Source organism: Pholis gunnellus (assembly GCF_910591455.1).
Source record: "Pholis gunnellus genome assembly, chromosome: 10".
Lineage (NCBI taxonomy): Eukaryota > Metazoa > Chordata > Actinopteri > Perciformes > Pholidae > Pholis > Pholis gunnellus.
Genome location: NC_136537.1, coordinates 18,840,951 through 18,864,436, shown reverse-complemented (window position 1 = coordinate 18,864,436; position 23,486 = coordinate 18,840,951). Strand labels below are relative to the sequence as shown.

The 23,486-nt window shown below is 41.8% G+C and overlaps 1 protein-coding gene across 1 annotated transcript in view; it reads right to left on the bottom strand.

Moving 5' to 3' along the window:
- LOC306701811 (ecto-NOX disulfide-thiol exchanger 2-like) overlaps positions 1-23,486 on the bottom strand; it is a gene marked incomplete at its 3' end in the record, with an annotated part of 111,698 nt that overhangs the window by 48,745 nt on the left and 39,467 nt on the right. The window contains exon 3 of the mRNA XM_079167226.1: positions 5,288-5,443. Within this exon, the coding sequence (XP_079023352.1) occupies positions 5,288-5,443 (156 nt within the window). The remainder of the gene's footprint in view (positions 1-5,287; positions 5,444-23,486) is intronic.

The following is a 23,486-nucleotide window of genomic DNA, read 5'->3' as shown; positions in this document are numbered from 1 at the left end:
CAATCATCCTCTAACTTGACACACTGTTCAAAGCAACATTTCTGTCCACTTTTTCAGTTTTCTCCCTTTTTTATTTGTTCCCCCCCCCACACACACACACCTTATGATGCTCCCATTTAAAGAATACATTTAAAGAAAGATGCACGTCAGCTATCTGTTGTGGCCCCCTGCGTTGTCCCCTGTGGTGGAACTTTATCACGCTTTGACCCCCTTAGAAGAACCCCAGAGGCTTCAATTACAGCGGAAACCTACCAGTGAGCCCAGAAATCTCCTCAATGGCTCTGCTCGGTTCTGGGTGAAGGTCTTTCCATCTGTTCAAATAAATTGCAGCATTAAATTCCTACGCTGAGATGCTGTTATTTAGATGGCACTTGCCCTTTTTCTCTCTAAAACTGCTTCCTACTGAGGAATGTCTTCTTATTGGTTTCAAGGGACTGTTTGGACAGCCTCGGTCTATTGTAGCAGGCGACAGCAGCGTCTTTCAAAAGGGAAAAAAGTGCTTCTCTTTCATGTTGGAAGTAAATTGGCTTCCTCTGAAAACTAACCTTTCGACTTACTCTCGTCTACGGCGCACTTCTTGCCTTAAAGGTGACATGGCACCAATCAACAGACAAAGATTAGAAAGAAGGAAATCCCTCAGTTTGCGTGTGAAGAAAGAAATATCAATTGGGACTAATTTCTGCAAACATGTGATTTAAATAAATGGTGCAACATTTTTGATGGATTCACTCATAAATGCAATTAAGAAAATGAATAAAGCCATTCACATGTGGTAACACAACCCATCTCTCCTTTGGTCAACTAATGAAAAAGAAGGATCTTGCATTAATACATAATTTCCACAGAATTATACACGGACAAGGACAGGGAGAAATAGCTTATCTCCAGCCATATCAATAGTCACTAAATGAGTCTAATCAGAGAAAATGAATAACTCAATTGAAGGTAAATGGAGTGATCAGTTCTGATAGCATGGCAATTGCAAAAGCACTTAACGCCTATTTTGTCCAATCAGTGGAAAAACTGGCAGCAAACTTTAAACAGATAGAGCTGTCAGAGGCCTAATGACACTAAGCTACGTGTTCTGATACACTGATACTCCTCTATCCAACCCTCGATCACATTTCCACCGTTGTCTTCCAGCAACAAGTGACATGACACAATAACAAACAAACCAAATCAAACAAAAGAGGAGTATCGGGTTCTTTCCACCATGTTGTCAGACACTTTTAATGACAATCTGAACCTATCAGTGGAAAAACAAGCACTTTTATTGAATGTACATGGATGGTATGATTGCATTGCAGCTCGTTTAGCAGCCGGCGGTTGAAGCGTCCTTCTTTAATACTGGACCAATTTCCAAAATTGTTGTCCCTATTAGTCACACACAGAAGCATGGGAAAATAGGGTTGATAATACCTTAGTAACCCTTAAAAGGCCTACACATTTGGAATAACACTGCTATTAGAAATAAAAACATGAACTGTATTGGTAATGTACTGGTTGTTTGTAGCAGTTGTTTGCTTATGTCTGTTTTATTGTTAGTTTCTATGCCTGTTTTCGATGTTGCAATATATGATTTTATTTCTTAAAGCATCACAAGGAACAAATTCTTCCAATTGGCTACCACTAGAATCCTACGTATATAAACTGCATCGGTTGTTATGTAAAAGCAACAATGTCTACATAAAAACAAACGTTTAAACTTTATACACACATGAAAGCACAAATAACAGACAAAAAAAACTTTGTTAAAATGTCACATAAAAGAGCCAAATAAATAAATAATAATAAGTGTTGTTCAATAACAGCACAAGTACAATCAGTGGTCAATGGTCCTTAATCCTGTTTTTAACCAAGATGGAGGTGCAAAAACTTAAGTACTTTCACCAAAGACGGTGTGAGTTTGAGAAATGACTTAATAGACACGTAAAGACATAATTTGTCTGCATGACCGTAGGTTGCCACTAGTGTTTCGGGCGTCAGTAGAGAACATAGTTAAAAAGTCAGCTTGTGTAATATGGCTTTATAAAGAAAAAAATACCATTCGTACCCCTGACAAATGGATAAAAATATAAAGGGAAGAAAATGAATGGAAGGAGACAGATGATGTGAGAGAAAAGGTGACCGAGAATGAAGGTGTTGCAGGAAATATCTTGAAGATGTGTGAAGATGCTGCTGTGATGGAGGGAAGGTTTAAAGTGAGAGATTTTGTTCAAGCAGCCTAATGTGCACCCCACATTATATCTTAACACACCACTGGGTGAATGCTTTTATCCAAAGTGCTTTACAAGTTGCATGAGTGCTTCAAGTTTATGTGAGAGAGGCCCATAGGAGATGTAGTCCTTAACCTTAATGCCGTTCCATCTGTACCAACGTAGCTGCATACAATATGAACCCATGTTTATGATTCTTAAAAAAAAATCGTCTTCAGCTTCTTAGCTGTTTATTTGACATATTTTGCCATACATACATACACACACACACACACACAAAAGAAAGAAAGAAAGAAGTTAAGGCTTAGATTGAAGAAACAGGGCACTTGTGCCTGCATGAAGGCAAAAAGGAAAAATGGAAAATTTCTCACAATGGGAACAGTAACACTAGGTCATACAATGAGTGCTTATGGCAGGTTGTTACTTTAACAGTCGACTCCTCATTCAGCCTCAGAGAATGAACTCCGTATAAGATACACTGTTTTCCATGTGCTCGTCTCTGATCTAGCGCGTAAGTGCCTAAATGCGTGGAGGAAATATTCATTAATTTATGAATTTATTGTGTGTGATAAATCTTTCTGTCTGCATTAAACCGTGACAGTGAGGCTTCATACAAAGGGTGAACTGAACTCAAACAACCAAGGTATCAAAGGCAGACTCCCACGCTGGTTGTAGAGAGGAGCTCTCACAAATAGTCTAGGTGGAAAATTGATGTCTTCTCCATCTGACATGTGAGGCTGCGTTGAAACCGCCTCCAGAAAGACAACGGAAGAGGGAGAGTTCCTCCCAGAGGGAGGGAACACTAGGATCACGGTTAATTATTTAAAGAATGCAAGTGTGAAGGAAATGTTTTAGGGGTTTATTATTGCCGTTAATTCTGCCACATTAATATATCTTGATATAACAACTGAAAATTCCTTGTGAAAGCAATTTGTTGTGTTTATTTGCACGTGGATATAAAACAAATGACTTTATTACCTAAATGATGAACATGAAATAAGAAACATTAAAGGCCTTTTAGAATATGTTCAGTAGTCTGTTCTTTTCAATATATGCTTGATACACGCATAGTGGCTTTTCAAAATAAACCGTCTTCACAGGAAGTTAGGTTAAGGAAGAAATTGTTGTTAACTTGACTGACTAGTGAGTGACTAAAGAAATGAATGACTAACATGACAAAATAAGTCAACGTTGACTTCGGAAGTTTATGTTTGTTTGCCCCATCCGTGCCTCCATGTTTGGAAGATTTCCCAGTTTGAGAAGCACTTTTTTGGAAAACATTAATATAATATTGTAAGATATTAAGTTTCCATGGGAAGATAACCAGATGAGGATGTAAATTAGACATCTGACAACTCCAGGGACTCCATCGCATTGATGCAAAAGACTATAAACTCCATATTGTTATCAAGCAGTCCTTATAATGCCTTTGCAACATTACCCACAATGGCCCCATAAAGAGATAAAAAGGCGAAATAACCTCAGTATAAATGGTATAGACTCAGGGAAATCATCTCACAGCATATATTGTTATATCACCTAATCCTATTTAGATGCTTCATTGGCAACTGTTTTGAAATATGAAATAATACATTTGCGCTGCATCTAGCCATACATTGCAGTGGCATTTTATGAAAGGCTATAAGGGGGACTGGTGTTGTGGACTTGTTGTCACAGAGGCAATGGCCCCCGTGGGAGCGATCCCAAATCCACCACTGAGTAGAGGAATAGCGTTCAGTCCCTACTCCACTCCTCTGTTGCTCAGTTTTATTTGATATTGGCTGTTTAACTTTTGTTGACCTGCTATTTCGTTCGTTCGACACATGCAACAATGACTTGTTCCACTGGTTCAGGCGGGGAACTTCCTTGCTTTTTGCAATAATAAGAAAACCTCTCCTTTTATTCCTACAGAACACAATGGAAAGATTAACCCAATTACCATGAACCACCTATAATGGCCCACAGGGGACAGTACAGTAGCTATGAATAATAATGACATTTTAACTATTCAGTTATGAGAGCACAGACTTTTTGCCCATTCATCCTTATTTTCATACCCTATTTTGTGACGGTTCAAGGGTATGGTTTCCCACCAGCCCCCATTCATTTCATATCTTGATGCACAAAATGTCCATATATGTGTTTGTGTGTGTGCAAAAAGAGAGTATGTGTTTGTCCATATATACATATGCAACAGTCAGAGCCTGACAGAGACCTTTTGACCTGGAAGTAGTTTCTGGAACACTCAGAGGTCATCAGGTAATTAAGTGGATTTGACCTCTTAAACAAGAGGTGGGAGGAGAAGAGATGCAGTATATAAGAGAGGGAGAGAGAGAGAGGGAGAGAGGGAGAGAGGGGGAGAGAGCTATATGTCTATATGGTACAATAGAGCAAGCAGGTGAAGAGAGATAAGGGTGAGTTGAGCTAAGACGAGGACAGAGTCCATCACCTCTTTGGCCTGGCATATTGGAGACAGCAGCGCTGTGTTCTGTGCTCACAGAGGTCACTCCTCCAATTATACATTCACAGGCATCACACAAGTGCACGCCGGCGTGCATACACACACCTTAACACCTACTTTAATCCCTCTCCTCCTCTCCTTTCTTGATGAAACGTGCATGCAAATCAGCTACGCTCTGCTGGCTAAGAATTACTAAAAGTGACATTAAGGAAGAATACTCCCTTCTTCTTCTTCTTCTTCTTCTTCTTCTTCTTCTTCTTCTTCTTCTTCTTCTTCTTCTTCTTCTTCTTCTTCTTCTTCTTCTTCTTCTTCTTCTTCTTCTTCTTCTTCTTCTTCTTCTTCTTCTTCTTCTTCTTCTTCTTCTTCTTCTTCTTCTTCTTCTTCTTCTTCTTCTTCTTCTTCTTCTTCTTCTTCTTCTTCTTCTTCACTGTCACACAATGTCTGGCTAAGTGGTGCATAGTTGTCTATCCGTGGCGAGGACAGAGATGAGTCATAGATAATGCACAATACTGCAGCAGTAAATAAAACATGCTCCAGGCTCGCTGAGGACGGGTCAGCTTGCAGCGTTTCTGCGCTGCTTATATCTCTTACAACGGCAGTGGAGACTTACTGGGGTTGGGAGGAAACAGCGTGCAGCTCTTGCAGTGGATGATCTCCTTGACAACGGGTGCCTCCCGGGGGAGGGGCGGGGGCGCCAGGCCCAGGCTGGGCATCATGGGATTTATGGGGGTAATGCCAGTCATCAGCCCAAGACTGGGGTCAAAATCTGGAGTCGGGAGAGAAACATGGATGAGAATACATAGCAAGTGATGCAGCAAGCTGCAGGGGAAGCAGCGACACGCAGTGCACACACTTCAAGAAATAAGCTTTTGTCTCCTAACTGCTATTCAGTCACAGCTAACCTTTACTGTGACATCATTAGAGGACTGCTTCATGTTGCATTTTACATTGTGTACTTCCTCCGTGTGCGCGGAGCAACACTTCTGTCAACAGCGGTGACACACGAGAAGTTTATAAATAACTGAATATATCAGCCACTCGTGAATAAATCATCTGACGAAAAACATGAATATTTAAACTATTTTTACTTATTGTCTTGTCTATTTCCCATTCTTCCTATCTCTCTCTCTCTCTCTCTCTTCTGGTGTCTGTCTCCCTATCTTGAAATCTCTTTCTCTCACTTGTAAACTACTCTATTAGGCACTCTCTCACTTGCCCTATACCTCCCCCTCTTTAGTCTTTGAATGATGACCTGTAACATCACAAAGAACCTTCAGAAAGAAAACAGACACCATATTCACAGATACTAATTTAGACTGCACCTGGGCACACAAACGCACATCCGCACTCTCCCATGAGTCCCCACTGCACATGCAGCCAACAGCGGAGGAAAAAGGATGTCATTGTGTGCATGTGTGTGTACATGTAATGCCTTGCAAGCCAAGCCTCTATTCCCATGAGTGACAAAAACCTGACAAGAGAAAAAAATGAAATGAAAGCACAACAAAACACTGAGGCAATGTTCACTCAAGAGGACTGGCACAGAGGTTTTCTTTTTCTGGAGGAGTCAAGAGAGAAAGAGGGATCTAGTTTGATTATGCAGTGGAGTAGAGTGAAGAGCTGAAAAAAAAAAAAGTTATCAGTGACACAACGCTGCGGAACTAAACACCATGAAGATGAAGAGCTGCGATACTGCGCTGGTTCTTCTGGCTTTCTCTGTCTCCTGCCGATGACCCCGGCATCCGTCTTTAGCCAGGTGACAGACGGCGAGGAGGCAGGTGATAATGAAAACACCGCTCGGATGGCAGAGCGATGAATGACTTCTTCTGGTTAGGTAGAGGAGAGGAAGATGGATAACACGGAGGGAGAGAGATAAGTGAAGCAGTAAAAGAGAAACAGAGCAATAAAATCTGATCCAATTATTACAAAGGCACGCCGGGATGTTTTCAATTTAAACTGCATCTCTGCCCTGCATCTGTCCGGGGTGGTTCGAAGACGTCGCTAATTGTAATCATATCGGTATTTGTTGTGGAAAAACAATAGCTGGCTGCTGTATAGCTACCCTGTTATGCAATGTATCCTGTTCACAACATCCATGTTTTGTCTTCTGGGTTTGATTTAGTTTGGCAGCTGCCTCTCATACTTGAGCATCAGAGTGTCTAATCAGCACAAGGACGCACCATAAATAAGACTTTTCAAGAGTCTGCGCTTTCAATGGCATTACGCCGCAACAGTAAGGTAACTCAGGAAGACGTAATATATTCACTGCACTTCACTTTACTCTAATAGATCAATCATGCTGAAAAGAAAAGAAACTAAATGTCTGCAGGGTTGGAAAATGTTCAGCAGTGATGAATAACAATATTAAGGCTGTAAGCCAATCAAACTCTTCTCAGTCGCCAGTTTTGGCCGAATCCATGCGGGATTCTAAAAGTTTATAGCATTATGTGGTTGCCAATTTTGACGACTGACTTGCAAGGCAACCCTAAAGAATACTGTACAATGAACAACATATTTGAATTTGGAAGTATCCTGATTGTCTGATTTGTCTCTTGGGATACGGTCACACTGCTGTTGAAATTGATCCAAAACTAATATTTATTTCCTCTCAGTATGATTTAATGTTTTCTAATCAGTAAAACAAAAAGGCAAATTGATTTCTATTGTGTTGCCTCTTTCTTATTATAGTATTACTGCACACTTAGATCAGACTTAATACTTACAAATGACTAATTGTTGGCCATTACTGCAGGGCTGCAGTACTGAAGACACAACACCCCACAACAATAGAAAAGTTAAAGAAAAGCCTCAATTCAGTCAAAACTCAAAGGCACCTTCCTTCACAGCTATGTGTTGAAACCATGTGGGAGAACAGTGGGTAAGGAAATGGACGCTGACGTTATTGTTACTCTGTACACGCATGACTTTTCACCGCCACTGACAGTTCACACTGGTGGGGGACACGTGTTACATCCTGCATGGATATGACCAGTCGTCATTTATAAACCGAGCATGATGACCTGTTGACCCGTGTGCCGTGTCTATGTATGTATTTCTGTCATTTTTCTGTCAAATTGTGGTCTTGTGTGTGCCTGGATTTTTTGTACTTTCTGCACAAAGGATTAAATAAGGCTCTTTGTGAACCAGGGAAACATTGAGATCAGACAAAAAGTCGTCTCCAGGGTTACATCCCGGCTTCACCTTCGATCTGAACTCAGGTCAGTACACTACTTTCCACAGACATGATCTGACTGCTCAGGGCTGAGTAACTGTGTGTTTGTGCTTCCTTCTCTGCCTGCACATTTATTTTTTGTTACTTTGTTTATCTGTTTTGCTCCATTTGCTTGGCCATGATAATCCTATCAGACTCCGATCTGATATTCCTTTAAAAAATCTGCAGAAAATGCGGTTTATTTGTTCTGTTGTGTTCAAAATGTAAATGTTAATTGAGGGCAAATCAGGAGTAAGAACTAATCTGATTAGGAGCATGGCCGACTCACCTCAAATTAAGCCCTTGTGTGTTTGTCTTCAATATTTCTTGTGGCACATCTTTTAAAAAATAACACTTTTTTATTTTTGAACCCCTTAATCCAGTGAAATAAATACAAAAGTTCACTGATGTGTCAATATTATAATTATAAACAAGGCTAATATAAGACGCGGTACAAATGTTATCAGTAAAATTGCACCTGAAGTCAATCTAAAACTGTTAAATTTAGTGTGGTGGTGAAGCAGATTGGATTTCTGTTACACATCTCACACACACGTTGAGCCGAGCAGCTGTGGAGTTCAGCAGAAAGAAAATAAGAACCAGCAATGTGAACCATCAAGAAAACTTTTAGTCCGAAGTCCATCAGAACCAAAGAGGGAAACGAAGCACAGCCAGCAATCACATGGTCAGATCAGACGACCAAAATACAGAATAGAAGACAAAGAAATGCATTTCTTCACGCACAGTAGTCTCAGTTTAATCCAACAGCTCTGAGACATTTTAGGCCTGGCTCTCATTTTCTCCCATATAGAAAATGTCACTTTCCTGAGGAAACTTCATACTGTGTGATTTGGGGGTTTCTCAGTCCAAAGTCGAAAACTGACAGATACGACTCCACCGATAGCTGATTTAGAGCTTTGGTCAACTGAGGACGGGGCTGCGTCAAATTTCTGACAGTTTTCAAGATCTTGAGACCGCTGCTACAACCCAACCGACTGTAAAACGACATGAAATGATGCAAAACTATACTGTCAAGCTGAAACACACAAATACCTTGAACTCACGTTGTAAAATCATTTCATGTTTCCTTCTTTTCCCCGTCAGCAAACAGCTTCACAATCTCCTCTTCCTCCTCCTCCTTTCAGTTCCTTGATTCATAGCAGTCCCAAAGTGGCCAAAGTTTTTTTTTTTGTTTTGCTACATTTTCAATAAATTAGAGTGGCACTTGTTATTTCTAGCCATCCTTGCGGCAATGCTGTAAATAATGGACTGTAAACGGACTGTATTTGTACATCGCTTTTCTAGTCTTCCGACCACTCAAAGTGCTTTAACACTTCATGTCATCATTCACACCCATTCATACGATGATGCCAGGGGCTACCATGCAAGGTGCCACCTGCCCATCAGGACATGCAACATTCACACACTGCCGGCGCAGCTTACAGGAGCAACTTGGGGTTAACTGTCTTGCCCAAGGACACATCGACATGGACTAACGGTGCCGGGGATCGAACCTCCGATCCTCTGATTGAAGGACGACCTTGCCACAGTCGCAGTACGTCAATATTGGCTGGTCAGTCCGTCCACCACTTTGGTCCAGACTGTAATCTCTCAACAACAATTTGATGGATTGACATATCAATTTGTTGAAGACATTCATGGTACCGAGAGGATGAAGCCTAATGACGTTGAAGATCGCCTCACTTTCCATCGAGCTCCATCATTTGGTATTAAAAACTTTTCAATAAGTGCTCACTCCTTCATGCTGTGAGCATTTCCATTTGACCTGAAACAACAATCCTATTTTTCCACATGCACCAACCTACACACCTCATCCGTGCTGTCAGAGCTTGTGCAGAGAGCAGCAGCAGCAGCAGCAGCAGCGACGTGTGTGTGATGAGATATTATTTACTCTCTCTACTTCCAAGGGATTTCTAGTCGCTCCGGCTCTCTCATCGCTATGGCAACAAACGCGCTTCAGCCCGGGAGCCATGTTTTATGTTTCATCACTAACGATGATCTAGTGTTTGAGTGGTTTCAGTGCGAAAAGGGGTCTGTCTGTAGTGAGAAACTCCTCCGAGACCCAGAGATCATGAAAATGCCCTTAAACAAAAACATCAAGACAAACCTTCGAGTTCTCCGACCGCCCACACAAGGCCGCCAGTCTCCATGTCTGTTTATCTCTGATCTCTTTTCCTCCCGCTCACTTAGTTTAAAAAAAAACAACATTTCTCTGTGCGCTCCTTCATTACTGTGCATGGCGCTGCTCGAAAGCATTTACACATACGGTGCATCCTCATCCTGGTGCTTTATTTCTGATGTAAAATCTTTCCTGGAGGTTAAATGTAAATGCATTTTATTAAGCCGGCCTGTGTGTGAGAAGCAGAGACATGAAATTAAAATGAAAAAGTATAAATTTGACTACACTAAGCGCTCGGCTATCACTGTTGTACTCCATTTTCTGCCTTGACACAACATCACCTCCCCTCTCGCCCTCTTCAAACTGTGATTTCCACAGTAAATGTTCCCTCTCAGCAGAGTCAGCGATGGGTGGCGGTCGGAGGGACACGGACAGCCGCTGTGAGGCATGTTGGGTAATATGGATAATATCTTCTGATGAACAGACCGGCCGAAGCCTCCTGGAACTTGGCCTTTTTCTCACCTTGCCAACTGTCTCTCCATCTGTATCTCCATTTCCCTCCTAATCTCCTCCAGATATCTCTCGAAATCCCATCAATCTCAATTAACCATAAAGAATTCTTCATTTGATCTTCTGTATTGTGATGGACGTAACTTTATCACATTTGTTCTGCATAGATTGCACCTGTTAAACTCTGTGAAATTTTTATGAACCACAATTTCCATCATTAATTTTTACACTATTCATTTCCCCCTGACTTTACCGTATCGGATATCAGCCTCAGTCAGTCTCTTGCTGTTGGCTGCAGTAGATCGAATCACAGAGTATGAGCATATGTGTGTGTGTGTGTGTGTGTGTGTGTGTGTGTGTGTGTGTGTGAGTTTGTGTATACTGTAACTATATAGTGTGTGTAGCGAACACAACAGAGACAACCCCGGGAGAATCATATGTGTGTGTAACAAAATTCTTGTTCTATGTGTGAGGGCAGTGTGCATGTGTGTGTGTGTGTGTGTGTGTGCAACAGGGAGAAAGAGAGTAAATTCATTCATATATCTTATGAGCAGCTGCCTTGTGGCCTCCACCCAATAACACTTCTAATCAAGGTCCAAATAATGCCATTATTGCTTGTAATATAAACATCTATTTCCATGAGGAGAGCCTGTCATAATTGCCCTTGTGGTCCTGGAGTGCTGTAAGTTAACATAATTGCCATTTCACAGTGAATGTCAATGTGGAGATACATTTGCTATTCATTACTATTAAAAGTATTACAACAACTGCAGCATCAGGATCTGCCTGCATGAAAAACATGTAATCTCCTCCAGCTGACTCTGACCTCTGGCCTCCCAAGGTGGAAGGGCAAGTGAATATGTATTTCGAGCTTTCTGCAGACCTACTGTATGTAAACAGCTCATTCTACAGGAAAAGGAGTATGCGGAGGCTCCTCATAGTGGCTAACAATGAGGTTGTTGCTTCAGGTTGCCAGATCACGGCATGGTGCCAGTCAACTGTTTGTGTGTTCTGGTGCTCTGACATGTAAGGCACATCTAAGACATCTGAGGTTCAATGTTATGTGTGGCTTGGATGAGTCAGCAAACAGCATTATAGAGGCTTTAACCAGCTAGGAAGAGCTGCTCTCTGCACTCATCCAGGCTCAGAAAACACTGGCGAGATAGCATAGCTATGTATGTATTCTTTTTATTGAATGATTTTCTTCTGGCTTTATCTTGCATTTCATTTATTTTGTATTTCTATGGGCCCTTTTGTGGGTCTGGAATGAAGGTGGAATTGAATTTCAGATCTGGGGACGAATACTTCCTCTACCTTCTGTATTCAGGGACATTGCTTTGCCCCACAAGTAACCAGGGATATTCTGAACAGCATAACACAATATAAAAGTGTATCTACACAGTTCAGAAAGCAACATTTAAAACATTTCAAGGCCTATTTAATGTTTTTTATTTCATCTAATTTAAGTGAAAAGACTTAACAAGGCTGGAAACCCGGCCTGTTACTGATAGAGCGTAACTAACTACAGTGGCTGCATAAGAAAACAAAAGGCACCAAGAAAATGTTGTGTCTTATGAAGCATGAAATCAAATTGGGTTTGGGTTTAAAGCTGGCAGCAAGCATATTGTTTAACAAACCCCTTTTTTTTCATATAAAAATGTACATCCAGGGTAAATAATCACTAATTAGTTCACAGTTTAATTCATTCACACTACACAGTTCTCCCACCAGCAGTTGCTGCAAGCAGCCCCTGCTGGCAATGTTCCAGTTCCAGCAGTTGGGAGGAGGGGGATGAAATATTCAAAGTGCTCCTCTCTAACTCCACTGATTGTTCTGGACGGCGTTTTAACCGTCGCAGAATTACAGCACGTGGTCAGTAATAGACACGGGCATTCTGCAGCACGAGCTCGAGACTGCCATGACAGTTATGGTGGTTAATACACACTCATTCTCATTGTTGTATAAATGTAATGTTAATTATTATAATGAGTATTTATGTATCATAGAATGTTATCATACATGTTATTTTTATCTATCAAATGCTAATGATGATACTACTTTTGTAATATTAGCATATCACTTTGATATTGTTGTTCCATCATATATTTATTGTCACTATAACATTAACTGTCTTTTTCTTTCTCAGCCACACGTCCCATAGCTCCTCCTTACTCTACATACAAGGATCACTTAACTCGCATACATATTAATGCCTCATCCAAACATGCACACATCTCGTTGACACATATCCTACTTCATCTAATCTATTCTGTCCTCCGGCTTTCTTATCCTATCACCACATACATCATTGTTACTGCCTTATTTACTGTCCATTACCTCTTCTGTGTACACACGTTACCTCTTTTTTCATGATATTTTACCAATGGAGGATGTTGGCCATGGGTTTTGCAACGTAATGTAGGATCTTGTCTATAAGGGTTGTGCAATATGTCTCATTGTTAGAAGGTGTTTACGTGCAAACTCTTACATCTAGGCTATGTGTTGTATGATTTTATCTTCTGTGGAACTGCAGGATTGAGTCCAGAACAGATTTTCCTACGGGGACATTACAAAGTATTCACAACCTAATATTATCTCGCCAAAAATCTACTTGTAGCTGACATCACAAACATCCCATTGGATGAGCTTTTACAGGGTCTTGCTCTCCTTATGGCTTTATTTTTCCCCCCTGCGTTGTATAGGCTCCCTCATGTTGGTGTTAACATGTTTCCGAGCATGTGCTGCTGAGAACAGACAGACGATTCAGCTGATACGGGGTCATCCGTGGCAACTACCATCCCGAGCTGACCGTCTGTTGCAGGTAGACGGGCAGATTAGGCATCAAACCCACCTGCTCTGTGCCTGTGGGTTTTGCACACAGTGGAGTCCGGCTATCAACAGTAAGACGAGGCAGTCACGAGACATTGAGCAATGCCAGAGCTCCATCTCCTCAAATTACTCCCTGAGGTGGAGAATCTTTTCGTACTGGTGTTTGGGCATGAATGTTGACCCAGTAAATGGGTCCGTGCCTCTTGTCTTCCGCTTCCTGCAGTCTCAGTTGGGCCAGGTACAATTAGTGTTTATGACTCAGCCATTTCGGCCTTTTGTGGGGCGACCAATGGCCTCACAGTGGGTCTGCATCTTTTAGTGTCTCAGTTTTGGTAGGGAGCCCGACTTGAAAGCTCCGCTTTTCAAGCTTTTGTTCCGTCTCTGCTAGACGAGTTGGAGAGCTGTGAGCTCTCTCTGGTAGTGGTGATTGTTTAACATGGAGGGCGGACGGCCCAGGTGTGTCACTTTGCCAAAAGTGCTTAATCCTCAGTCTATGAATCAGGTACTACAGGCAGAGCAGGAGGAGATGCCCAACCTGTGCCCAGTTAGGGCATTGCAAGCCTATGTAACGCACACTCAGCCTCTAAGGAAGCCTCCTTCACAGCTTTTATTCTGCTATGAAAGGCAAAGGGCAATACCCACCCCAGCCACAGCGTGTTCACCCTGCTGCCATCTGGCAAGCGATACAGAAGGATCAGCTGCCGTATCACCAGACTTCGGAGCAGCTTCTTTCTTCGGGCTGTGAGACTAAATTCATCCTCCACCATATAATACAGTTTTGCTTTTTATGTGCTTTTCTTATGCAACATATGGGACTACAAACTGCATTTGGTTGGGCAACACTGTGTTGTACAATGACAATAAATGAATCATGTCACCCTGCAAGACCGGGGTTTCTTAGCAGCATTTGTCACATTGGTTGGTTGATGGCATTTTCAATGCTTCCGCGGAACAGGGGTTTTCAGTTCCTAGAGGGCTGCGAGCCCACTCAACCAGAAGTGTAGCTACTTCATGGGCTGCACTGAAGGGACTTCCTTTGGGAGACTTCGTGCTGCAGCTTCATGGTCTGCACACCATGCACATTTGCTCAATTTTAATGAGTTTAATGACCTGTTCAACACCAGTAAGCACTGCTGTTCTGATGTCTGTTGCCCGGCGAGTTTCAGACAATTCAATTCAAGTTATAGCGACCCTTCCTATCAAGATTGTGACAGCCATGCTTTTGTCTCACAGATCCATAGTTACATGGGAGAGTCTGAAGACAAAGATATTTCACTGCTGAAGTTCAACATCAGTATACTGTGGCCTGTTTGTGGCATTATTGACGGGTTAAGACAATAAATTGTTAGCAAGGTTGACCAGAGGACAGAGGAATGCATGGATGTAATCAGTACAAAAACATTGAAAAATCTGCTTTAATCTTTCATCAGACAGTGTGAGTTATGAGTCCTAAAGTCTCTTGAAAACTCTTGAAAAAAAGCTAAATTACATCCATGAGATAAAGTGTCTTACACATTGCTGCCTGAGTGAATAAATCCTGCCAGATTTAGAGATGAGAGTGTCTGTGTGTCTGTGATAATAAGTGGTAGCTTGTAGGGTTGAAAGGTCAGAGAGAGAGAGAGAGAGAGATACAAAAACAGCGAGATAGATGTAATTATATTCACCAGAGAGGGGAGAGATGGAGGAGAACTCTGCCTTCATCATAGTTTTGGTGCATGACTCAGTGGGAAAAAAAAAATTCAATATCCCAATAATAACACACCGCGCCAAAATACACAACCTGCTTTCACCAACCCTGACCATTAAGATATCTAGAGATCAAAACACTTCTCATCTTTATGGTCAACACAACTCAAACTGAATACAAGTTTACCTCACTGAATTCAACAACATTTTTCAGTACACAATCTGACTTCTTTTTGCCACTAGAGGAGTCGCCCCCTGCTGGCCATTAGAAATAATGCAAGTTTAAGGCACCTCTGCATGAGCTTCGCTTTTCAGAACCAAAGCCAGCCGCCTGATAATGATAGTTGGAGAACTTCATCTAAGTGGCACAATCGTTAAAATTGCACCGGCCGGCCTAAAGACAAGTAGAGAGGGTATACGTGTTGATATGAAAGTGTGTCTACATCTATTTAAATGGCTAACTTTAGAAGTAGAATAAGCTTTGTGCTCATTTTCATAATGATAGATCTACACATGGCTTCAGAATTCTGACAAAAAAAGGCATTTACATGTTTCTGTTGAACCGTATACATAAATCTACACATTGTTTTATGTGCTGATGAGACAGGCCTACAGTGTTTAAACATGATGATACAAAATATGATTCAGCCCCTTTCTGCACCAGGTGACAAATCGTTTTGACCGTTAGTTGTTATAACACTGACAAGTTTCATCAAATTCAGATAACTGGTGTTATGGACAGGCACGTAAACAACCATTCAAACTGATACAGACTGTTCCCAAGTCTGTCTCCTGCTACCACATTGACAAGAAAACTGTTTAATTCTAAAAATAAGATGGATATGTTACAGATTGACAAATGACTAATGCAAAATGTCAGATAACAAAGAATTCAATTAAAACAAGACATTTTTTTTTTCATGCTGACAAAGTGATGACAGAGAAAGACCTCTTTATTCAATCTGTCATATTATCTGTCCAAACCAGTGATACTTTAATAACAATAATCGTCTTTATTTATATAGCACTTATCTTAAAGTAGAATTGACAAAGTGCTTCACAATCTATTGGTGCAGCTGTCTGGTCAGCTTCGATTAAATCATAGCGGATGAAACGGAGGGACTCTGAAATCAAAGGAAAACTGTGACATTTTGGGAAATACACTTGTTTGTTTTCTTACCAGCGGATTATATTGATTTAATGTCTGTTCGCTTGATAAAAAGTCCAATATTTTTTAGCCTGGCCAAGAATCAGGCATTCAACAACCCCAAAGCTTTCATATGTACATGTACACTGTGTATTTTACATGTTTAGGAATAGAACAATGTCACACTGTGGTATAATGAGCAGTTACCTGCCGAACAGCATTGGAGGTATTTACTTCACCCACTTGCTTCATGCAGCTTTTCAAAAGTCCCGTCAATGTTGCTGGGTTTAAAGGCCCCGCACAGCCATGGTCCACCAACACAGGTGTCAATTATTGTGCCTGATTAGAGGTTTTCTCAGGACTGTGTGGGCGTGTACAGACTTTGCTTGATTGACACCTCCCTCACTCTCATGAGCTTTGTAGCAACTGCCAGAGCGGGACAAATTACATTATGCAGTCGGGTGACTTCACATAGTTACAGCATAACTCTTCCCACCTTCAATCTGAGAGGTCTAATCAGCCATCAACCAGACTAAGTGAAAATACCTGTGTGGGTGTGCAGGGCCTTTAAAATCCTTGATAACTCACAACCATAACCCATACTATATTTTAAGGCTGCTACCGATATCAATTTTGGACAGTTTAAAATAACAATATATCAGCCGATAGTATTTTTAATAACAAACCATTGATATGGTTCCCTGGGATCATTTTCAGAATTATGGATCCACGAGAACTTCTATCTTCTTCTATCTGATGTAATGATGGCTAGATCACCAGCTGTATTTGTACTCTTTTAGCCTGTTTGTCTTCTAGTCTGTGTATAACGCTAAGCTAGACTTGTCCTGGAACATCTGTCTGCTCTGAACGCCCAAAGAAGAGACTCCTGTTAACCCTTTCACCTAACTCGAAGTATGCCAACAAACAGGAGTACCCATTTAAAAATGATGAGCAACCTCCACATAAATCACAGACACTGTTCAGTTGAAAAGTGATGGAGACCTCGCTCGTTTCCTTTAGTTTAGAGTCAATACAGAGCAGGATTCATTTAGTCATGATGGAGACTGGATAGTCAATCCATCTGGATTATTCAGACCATACAAACATAACATTTGACTGAGTGTGTGCATCTTTTATTGCTCTCTGTTATGCTCTCTGCCTCGTGTGTGTGTGTGTGTGTGTGTGTGTGTGTGGGGGGGGGGGGCTCAGGGGGAAGACATGCATTTGCGTGTGGCGAGTATTTTCAGAGCAGACCGACTAGAAAAGTCTACTGAACCTATGGATTATGGATGGAGTGCAGCAGAGGTCAGGTTTGCTGCTTGGAGGCCTCCTTTCAGCTGCTTGTTTGAGTGCAGGCAGAACAGGGACAGTGGACGCACTGCACTTAGCAGTCAACCTTGATTGACCTGAGATTTCCGCTTCATAAATGGTTAAAGGAGAGAGAGACAGACAGAGACGGTAGGAGTGGAGTAAAAGAAAAAGAACCGGTCGGATTACTTCAAAGAGAATGAATTCATCCTGTCTGACAAAGTGTCCGTTCGTCTGTCTGCAGACGGATAACACCGAGCGCCGCTGAGAAAAAGTACCACACTGATTTCATGACGAGCATGGAGATTATTTGAGAGGGTTACGCTCCGAACGGAAAATATGTATCATATAAAAGAAATAACCAATGCTCTCACAAAACGAGTGATGGCTGAAAAGATAATAGTGCAGTGCAAACGGTTTAAACTAAAGGTGTTTAAAGAAGTTGAAATCATAAGGATTAAGAGTGCGGTACTGTAGCTGTATTATTTCAGTTTATATGCATTCAGTTTGCCAGTTTGTCTCATGTGCTGTTTGAGTTTTGCAGAGCGTATGAGTGAAGGTGAAAAACTGTGAAGAGCTCAGCTCCCTAACAACCGAATGAGCAGCGCGTGCTCTAATGTGGCTGTGGGTTACAGCGGCTGACTCAGCTGTAATGAGACATTAATGAAGATGTCGGGTAATTTGGGCTGGCGAGGGAGAAGGAGAGGGAGGGAGACAGGGTGAACAGGGAAGGAGAGAGGAGGAAGGAAGAGGCAAAGGTAGGGAAGCACCAGCTGCTATTCCAGATGATCCATGAGGGGAGCCACAGCTGTCCTCTTCACCCGACCCTCCTCCCTCTCCATCTCTGTCTCCTCCCGTCTGTCCTCTATACACCACCCTTCAGACACTGCTTCAGCAAAACGACTTTAATGAAGATGTATCACCGCAGCTCCGGCCTTATCCATTGTTTGCCACACAGATCAAATCCCTGCGAACACCTCTGCCTCTCGACGCGTGGGCAAGAGTGTTTCCCTCCATCTCCATCACAGACAGCTCTCCACTCTGTCGGTAATGTTTATGATACTCTTGAAAGGAGAGCTGGCAGAGGCTGTTGTTAGAGTGGGAGCAGTAAAAAACACAAATATAATTCACTAGGTGAACCACGGTAGTAATAAGGTGGCAACTTTCATAACCATTTATCTTAAATATGGATACTACTGATAATCAAATGCATGGATGCAAACACATGAAAAGCGTTCGCCAAGTACCACAAATAAGGCAGAAAACAAACTCCACAAAGGAGAGAGAAAAGATTTTTCCTAGATGGAGAGTGAAAACACAGGAGCATAACTTTATGTTAAGGATATTAGTAAGCCTGAATGTAATGCGCTCAATGCAGAATACTTAACAATGAAGTGCTCTCTGAGGCTGTAATGACATTAGAAAATAATAAACAGATGGGCCACTGCTTCATTAATCTCAAAGCGCTCCGCTTTAAAATATTTAGCCAGCGTTGTGGATAACACCGTTAATGAAGTGGTATAACTCCACAATTCATTTGAATGAGCTGTTGTGTGCCTTTCAGGGACATATTAATGACACTGCTCTGTGATTGGTGTTCATTATGATCATGAGTAGTTTCCATGTTGAATCCGTGAGTTTCAACCTCCTTAAATGGCATTTGTTTTTCATAACCTTTAACCTCATTGCAACAAGAGAAAAACCGAGATGGCGGAAGAATCTGTCTAACTCTGACAGGATGCTGTCACAATTAATCAGTCAACTATAATCAGTCAGCTGTTCTGTGAATGTTTTTGTGTGTGCATGTGAGTGTTGCTTACATAGTCATGGAGTCATAACTCAATCTCCCAGAGTCAGCTCATTGTATCTGTTTTAATTGGATCAATCTCAATTGCCAACATAAACTAACACCGGACCTGGCCAGGGATATAGGTTCTATCATCAAATCAATATATAGGCCTAATACCAACTACGGCAATCTCATTCTACATCTATTATACACAAAGAAAATACAATCAATTTAATACGCTGCTGTCAAAGGGACAGATTTAAGTTGTTGATGAGATTCTTCTCATCTTCTTCTTCTTCCTTCTTTGCCACCTGGGCAAAAGAGGTGAAACTAAAATTACTGCCTTGCGGTTATATGCCTCTGCCAACCGCTCAATTTGAAGTTTAAATCCATGTCTGTCCAGAGTTTAAGTAGTAAAGACTTTAAGGAATTTAAATCAAAGGTATACATTTTTGGCGAAATTGAAGTTTGAAGTCATTTTATTGACATGTATGATTCCGGTGAAACCAAAGAGCTTCTGGTGGTTTACTACCAGAAGGGAAGTGAAGTGGGAAGTGGATTCATAAGGACCTTGGCTTTCAAATCAATAATAAAACTGGACTGGACTAACAGCACTCTAATCAGAAAGGGACGGAGCGCTGTTGTTCCAGAGGAGCCTCAGATCCTTCAGTGTGTGCAACAGGCTCCTGCAGATCTTTTAACAGTCTTTATTATCCAGTGCTCTGCATCAAGGCTTGGAGGTCAGCGGTCTCAACAAGCCGTTAAGAAAAGCCAGCTGGGTGATCAGGTTGGAAGTGGACATTGTGGAGGCCGGGGCAGAGAGGGAGATGAGGCACAACATCAAAGCCATCTTGGATGACCCTTCGTATCTGACCAAATGTGAGATATAGTCACAGTCCGCCATTTCTGTTACCAGAGTTATGGTATTAGAATAATGGCCATAAAAGCGTTTCACTCTCAGGGTGTAAACACCGACACCCACTTCCACACAAGAAGGAGCTGGGGCCCTTGCGTAATTTGCGGTGTCCTGCCCAAGTTGCATAGTGAGCCTCGGCTCTGTTTGCAGCTCTCTTGTGGGACATTTCAAGCGTTCCTTGCGGGCCGTCTGGTTGCCCTAATGCAGGCAATTAGTTCACTTATGAGTCAGGTCGGCTGTGAATACTGCTACTATTGTCCTGTGAGAATAGTTGAGTCCTTGAACACAACATATTGATAAAGTTAATACAGTTTAGTAATTGGACCTTGTGATTTGAGCTTTTAGTTAATTCAGAGTCTCTTATTATTCATATTTAATGATTTTCTTTTTAAATGATTTCATTTAAATATGGGTCAGAATAAATGCAACTGTCCTTGTGACATTTTGCAAATGAATGTAGATGAGTAAAAAGTCTATTTATGAAAGCACATTGAGAGAGATTATTTTAAACTATTCCTGACAGACAGAAAACACAAGCTCCTGTGAATGAAATGCTGCAATTTTTTGCCAATTGTTGGTCTGAAACTGCATGTAAAACACAAACTATTTTCGAGATGACACTTTCATTGTTGAATCTTGAACACAACATTAACCTTAGAACTTTATTCTTGTTTCAATAAAGGGAGCTGCCTCTTCTTGGTGAGGCAAAACTATGGAGAAGAACCTAAACCACCATCTTGTGTCCTGAAGTTTATGTTTTTTGTTAAAATAGCTTTTGCTATTGATTGTTTTTGTATCATTGTGCTGTAACTGTGCATTTGTGTTTGCAGGGCATATACGTATCCACTGACTGAGTCACACTCTTCAACAAAAGAAGTCTGCTCATGCCTCAGTTGAGGTTGTGAACCGTAGTTTAAGAAACCAGGCCTTGGAGGGATTATAGGGATGTTGACGTGTTTATATTTCTTGGCTTTAAGCGAGCTAGGTTCAGACATTATCTTCTTGGCACATTTGATATGGCAACACACACACTACATGCTGGCACATTGTCAGCTGCTGACCCAATGTGACCTGACCAAAGCTGGCACTTGTTAAACATCATAACTCTATTCTAAGCACACAGGCTGAATCTGATACATGTTGGGGATGAACAATAATTCTAAGAAAGTTAGATGAGGAGATCATACCACTATCATCTCGGTTAAAAATTAAGCTCCAGCCAGCAGCCGGATTGCTTAGCTCAGCAGAAAGACTGGTAACAGGGGGACACAGCTAGCCTCCAAAACTAGCCAAGCAACATGTTATTATTCCTTTGTTGAATTCGTACACAACCAAAGTGTATAAAAGACATAATTATTTGAGTTTTACAGGGTGTTCTTTGGTGGAGTCAGTGAGTCTCATTGTTTCAAAATCACTGCACCTGGCCAAGAAATAGTCCTGCAGTGAGAAATGAAATGCTGGTACTCTGGACAGAGCCAGGCTAGCTATTTCCCCCTGCTTTCATTCTTTATGCTAAGCTAAGCTAATCGACTGCTGGCTGTAGGTTCATATATACAGACCCCATTCTGATGAAGTGCTTGGAGAAACTGCTTCTCCAGCACATTCAAAACCAACATCCCAGCCAGCCTGGACCCTCACCAGTTTGCATACGGAGCCAACAGATCCACAGAGGAAGCCGTCTCCACTGCTCTCCACTCAGCCATCACTCATCTGGAAAATAACAACACCTACATCAGAATGCTGTTTGTTGATTTCAGCTCAGCCTTCAACACAATCTCCCCCATGAAACCGAACTTAGCACTCTGGGCTTGAGAAACCTCGCTCTAAAACTGGTTATTAGACTTCCTCACAAACAGACCCCAGGCTGTTCGGATTGGCAGCCAAACCTCCTCCACTCTAGTGTTGAACACCGGAGCCCCCCCAGGGCTGTGTGCTCACGCTGTACACCCACGACTGCAACCCCAAACATGAAGAGAACTCTGTTGAGAAGTTTGCAGATGACACTACCTTCATACAAAGAGGAAATCAACAACCTTGCAGAGAGATGATCAGAGAACAACCTACTGCTCAACGTCAGTAAAACCAGGGAGCTGATTGTTGATTTCAGAAAGAAGGAGGCGAAGACGCACAATAGTGCAGAGCTGGAGCAAGTTACTGGGAATCAGCATCACAAACAACCTGACATGGTCATCACACATCTCCATACTAGTGAAGAAAGCTCATAAACGGCTGTATTTCTTATGGAAACTTAAGAATGTAAAATTCCCGTGCCAAGTTCTTGTCAACTTTTACAGAGGTGCAATAGAAAGAATCCTGACAGCAAACATTAAAAAAACTGGCATGGCACAGGACAGGAGGGCTCTACAGCGGGTGATTAAAACCGCCCAGATCATCATTGGCACCCATCTACTGAGCATCGGGGATAATGGTGAGAAGAGGAGCCTGTGAAGAGCTAAAGGGAATTTAAAAGACAAAAACCCACCACCAGCCACAACCTGTTCACCCTGCTGCCGTCTGGAAAGAAATACAGAACTATGAGCTGCCCGAACCACCAGACTTCAAAACAGCTTTTTTTCTCTAGCTGTGAGACTCCTTATTTCATTCTCCACTATCCATATATAGTATTTTTTTTTCCTATGTTAAAAATTGGGACAACAATCTACATTTCTTTTTGCAACCCTGTCGTACAAGGACATTTAAAAACATTTTCAACCTTGTAAACTGGTCTCATCTCTGGCCAAGAGATAAAACAATTTCCAAAAAAGGCAAAAACCTTTCACCTACACTACAGTGTGCCTGTGTGTGCTCAGCCAATCAGAATGAACCTAGCCGAGCCCTTGGGGGCGGGATAGGATTACTAACGCTTAGTGTGCAACAGCGAGGAAACTCCTTGAAGGGGTTACCACACATACTGTAAACATCCTGAGCTTCAGCTGGACTCTGTACAGTCAGACAAGGTTGACTTACCGCCCCCACAGGCCCCACACAGTTATAAAAACACACACACATGTCGTCGTCCTCTGGACACAATTGGTATTTTCAAAGCAGGAAAGTGAGCTTAGAGCACATCCTTAATTATAACTGCCTGGGGGAGTGGATGCAGAGGAGAGGAAGCTCCAGACATTCAAACATTGACGCATCGGGAGCTGCCCATGTGCGATGAGCACAGCTTCTCCAGTGCTGCTGCTCACCTACTTGCTCAAGGGCACTTTGAGGGCAGCGGAGGGGGAGGAAACACTGTTACTCATATATCCTCCTACACATATTTCTTTC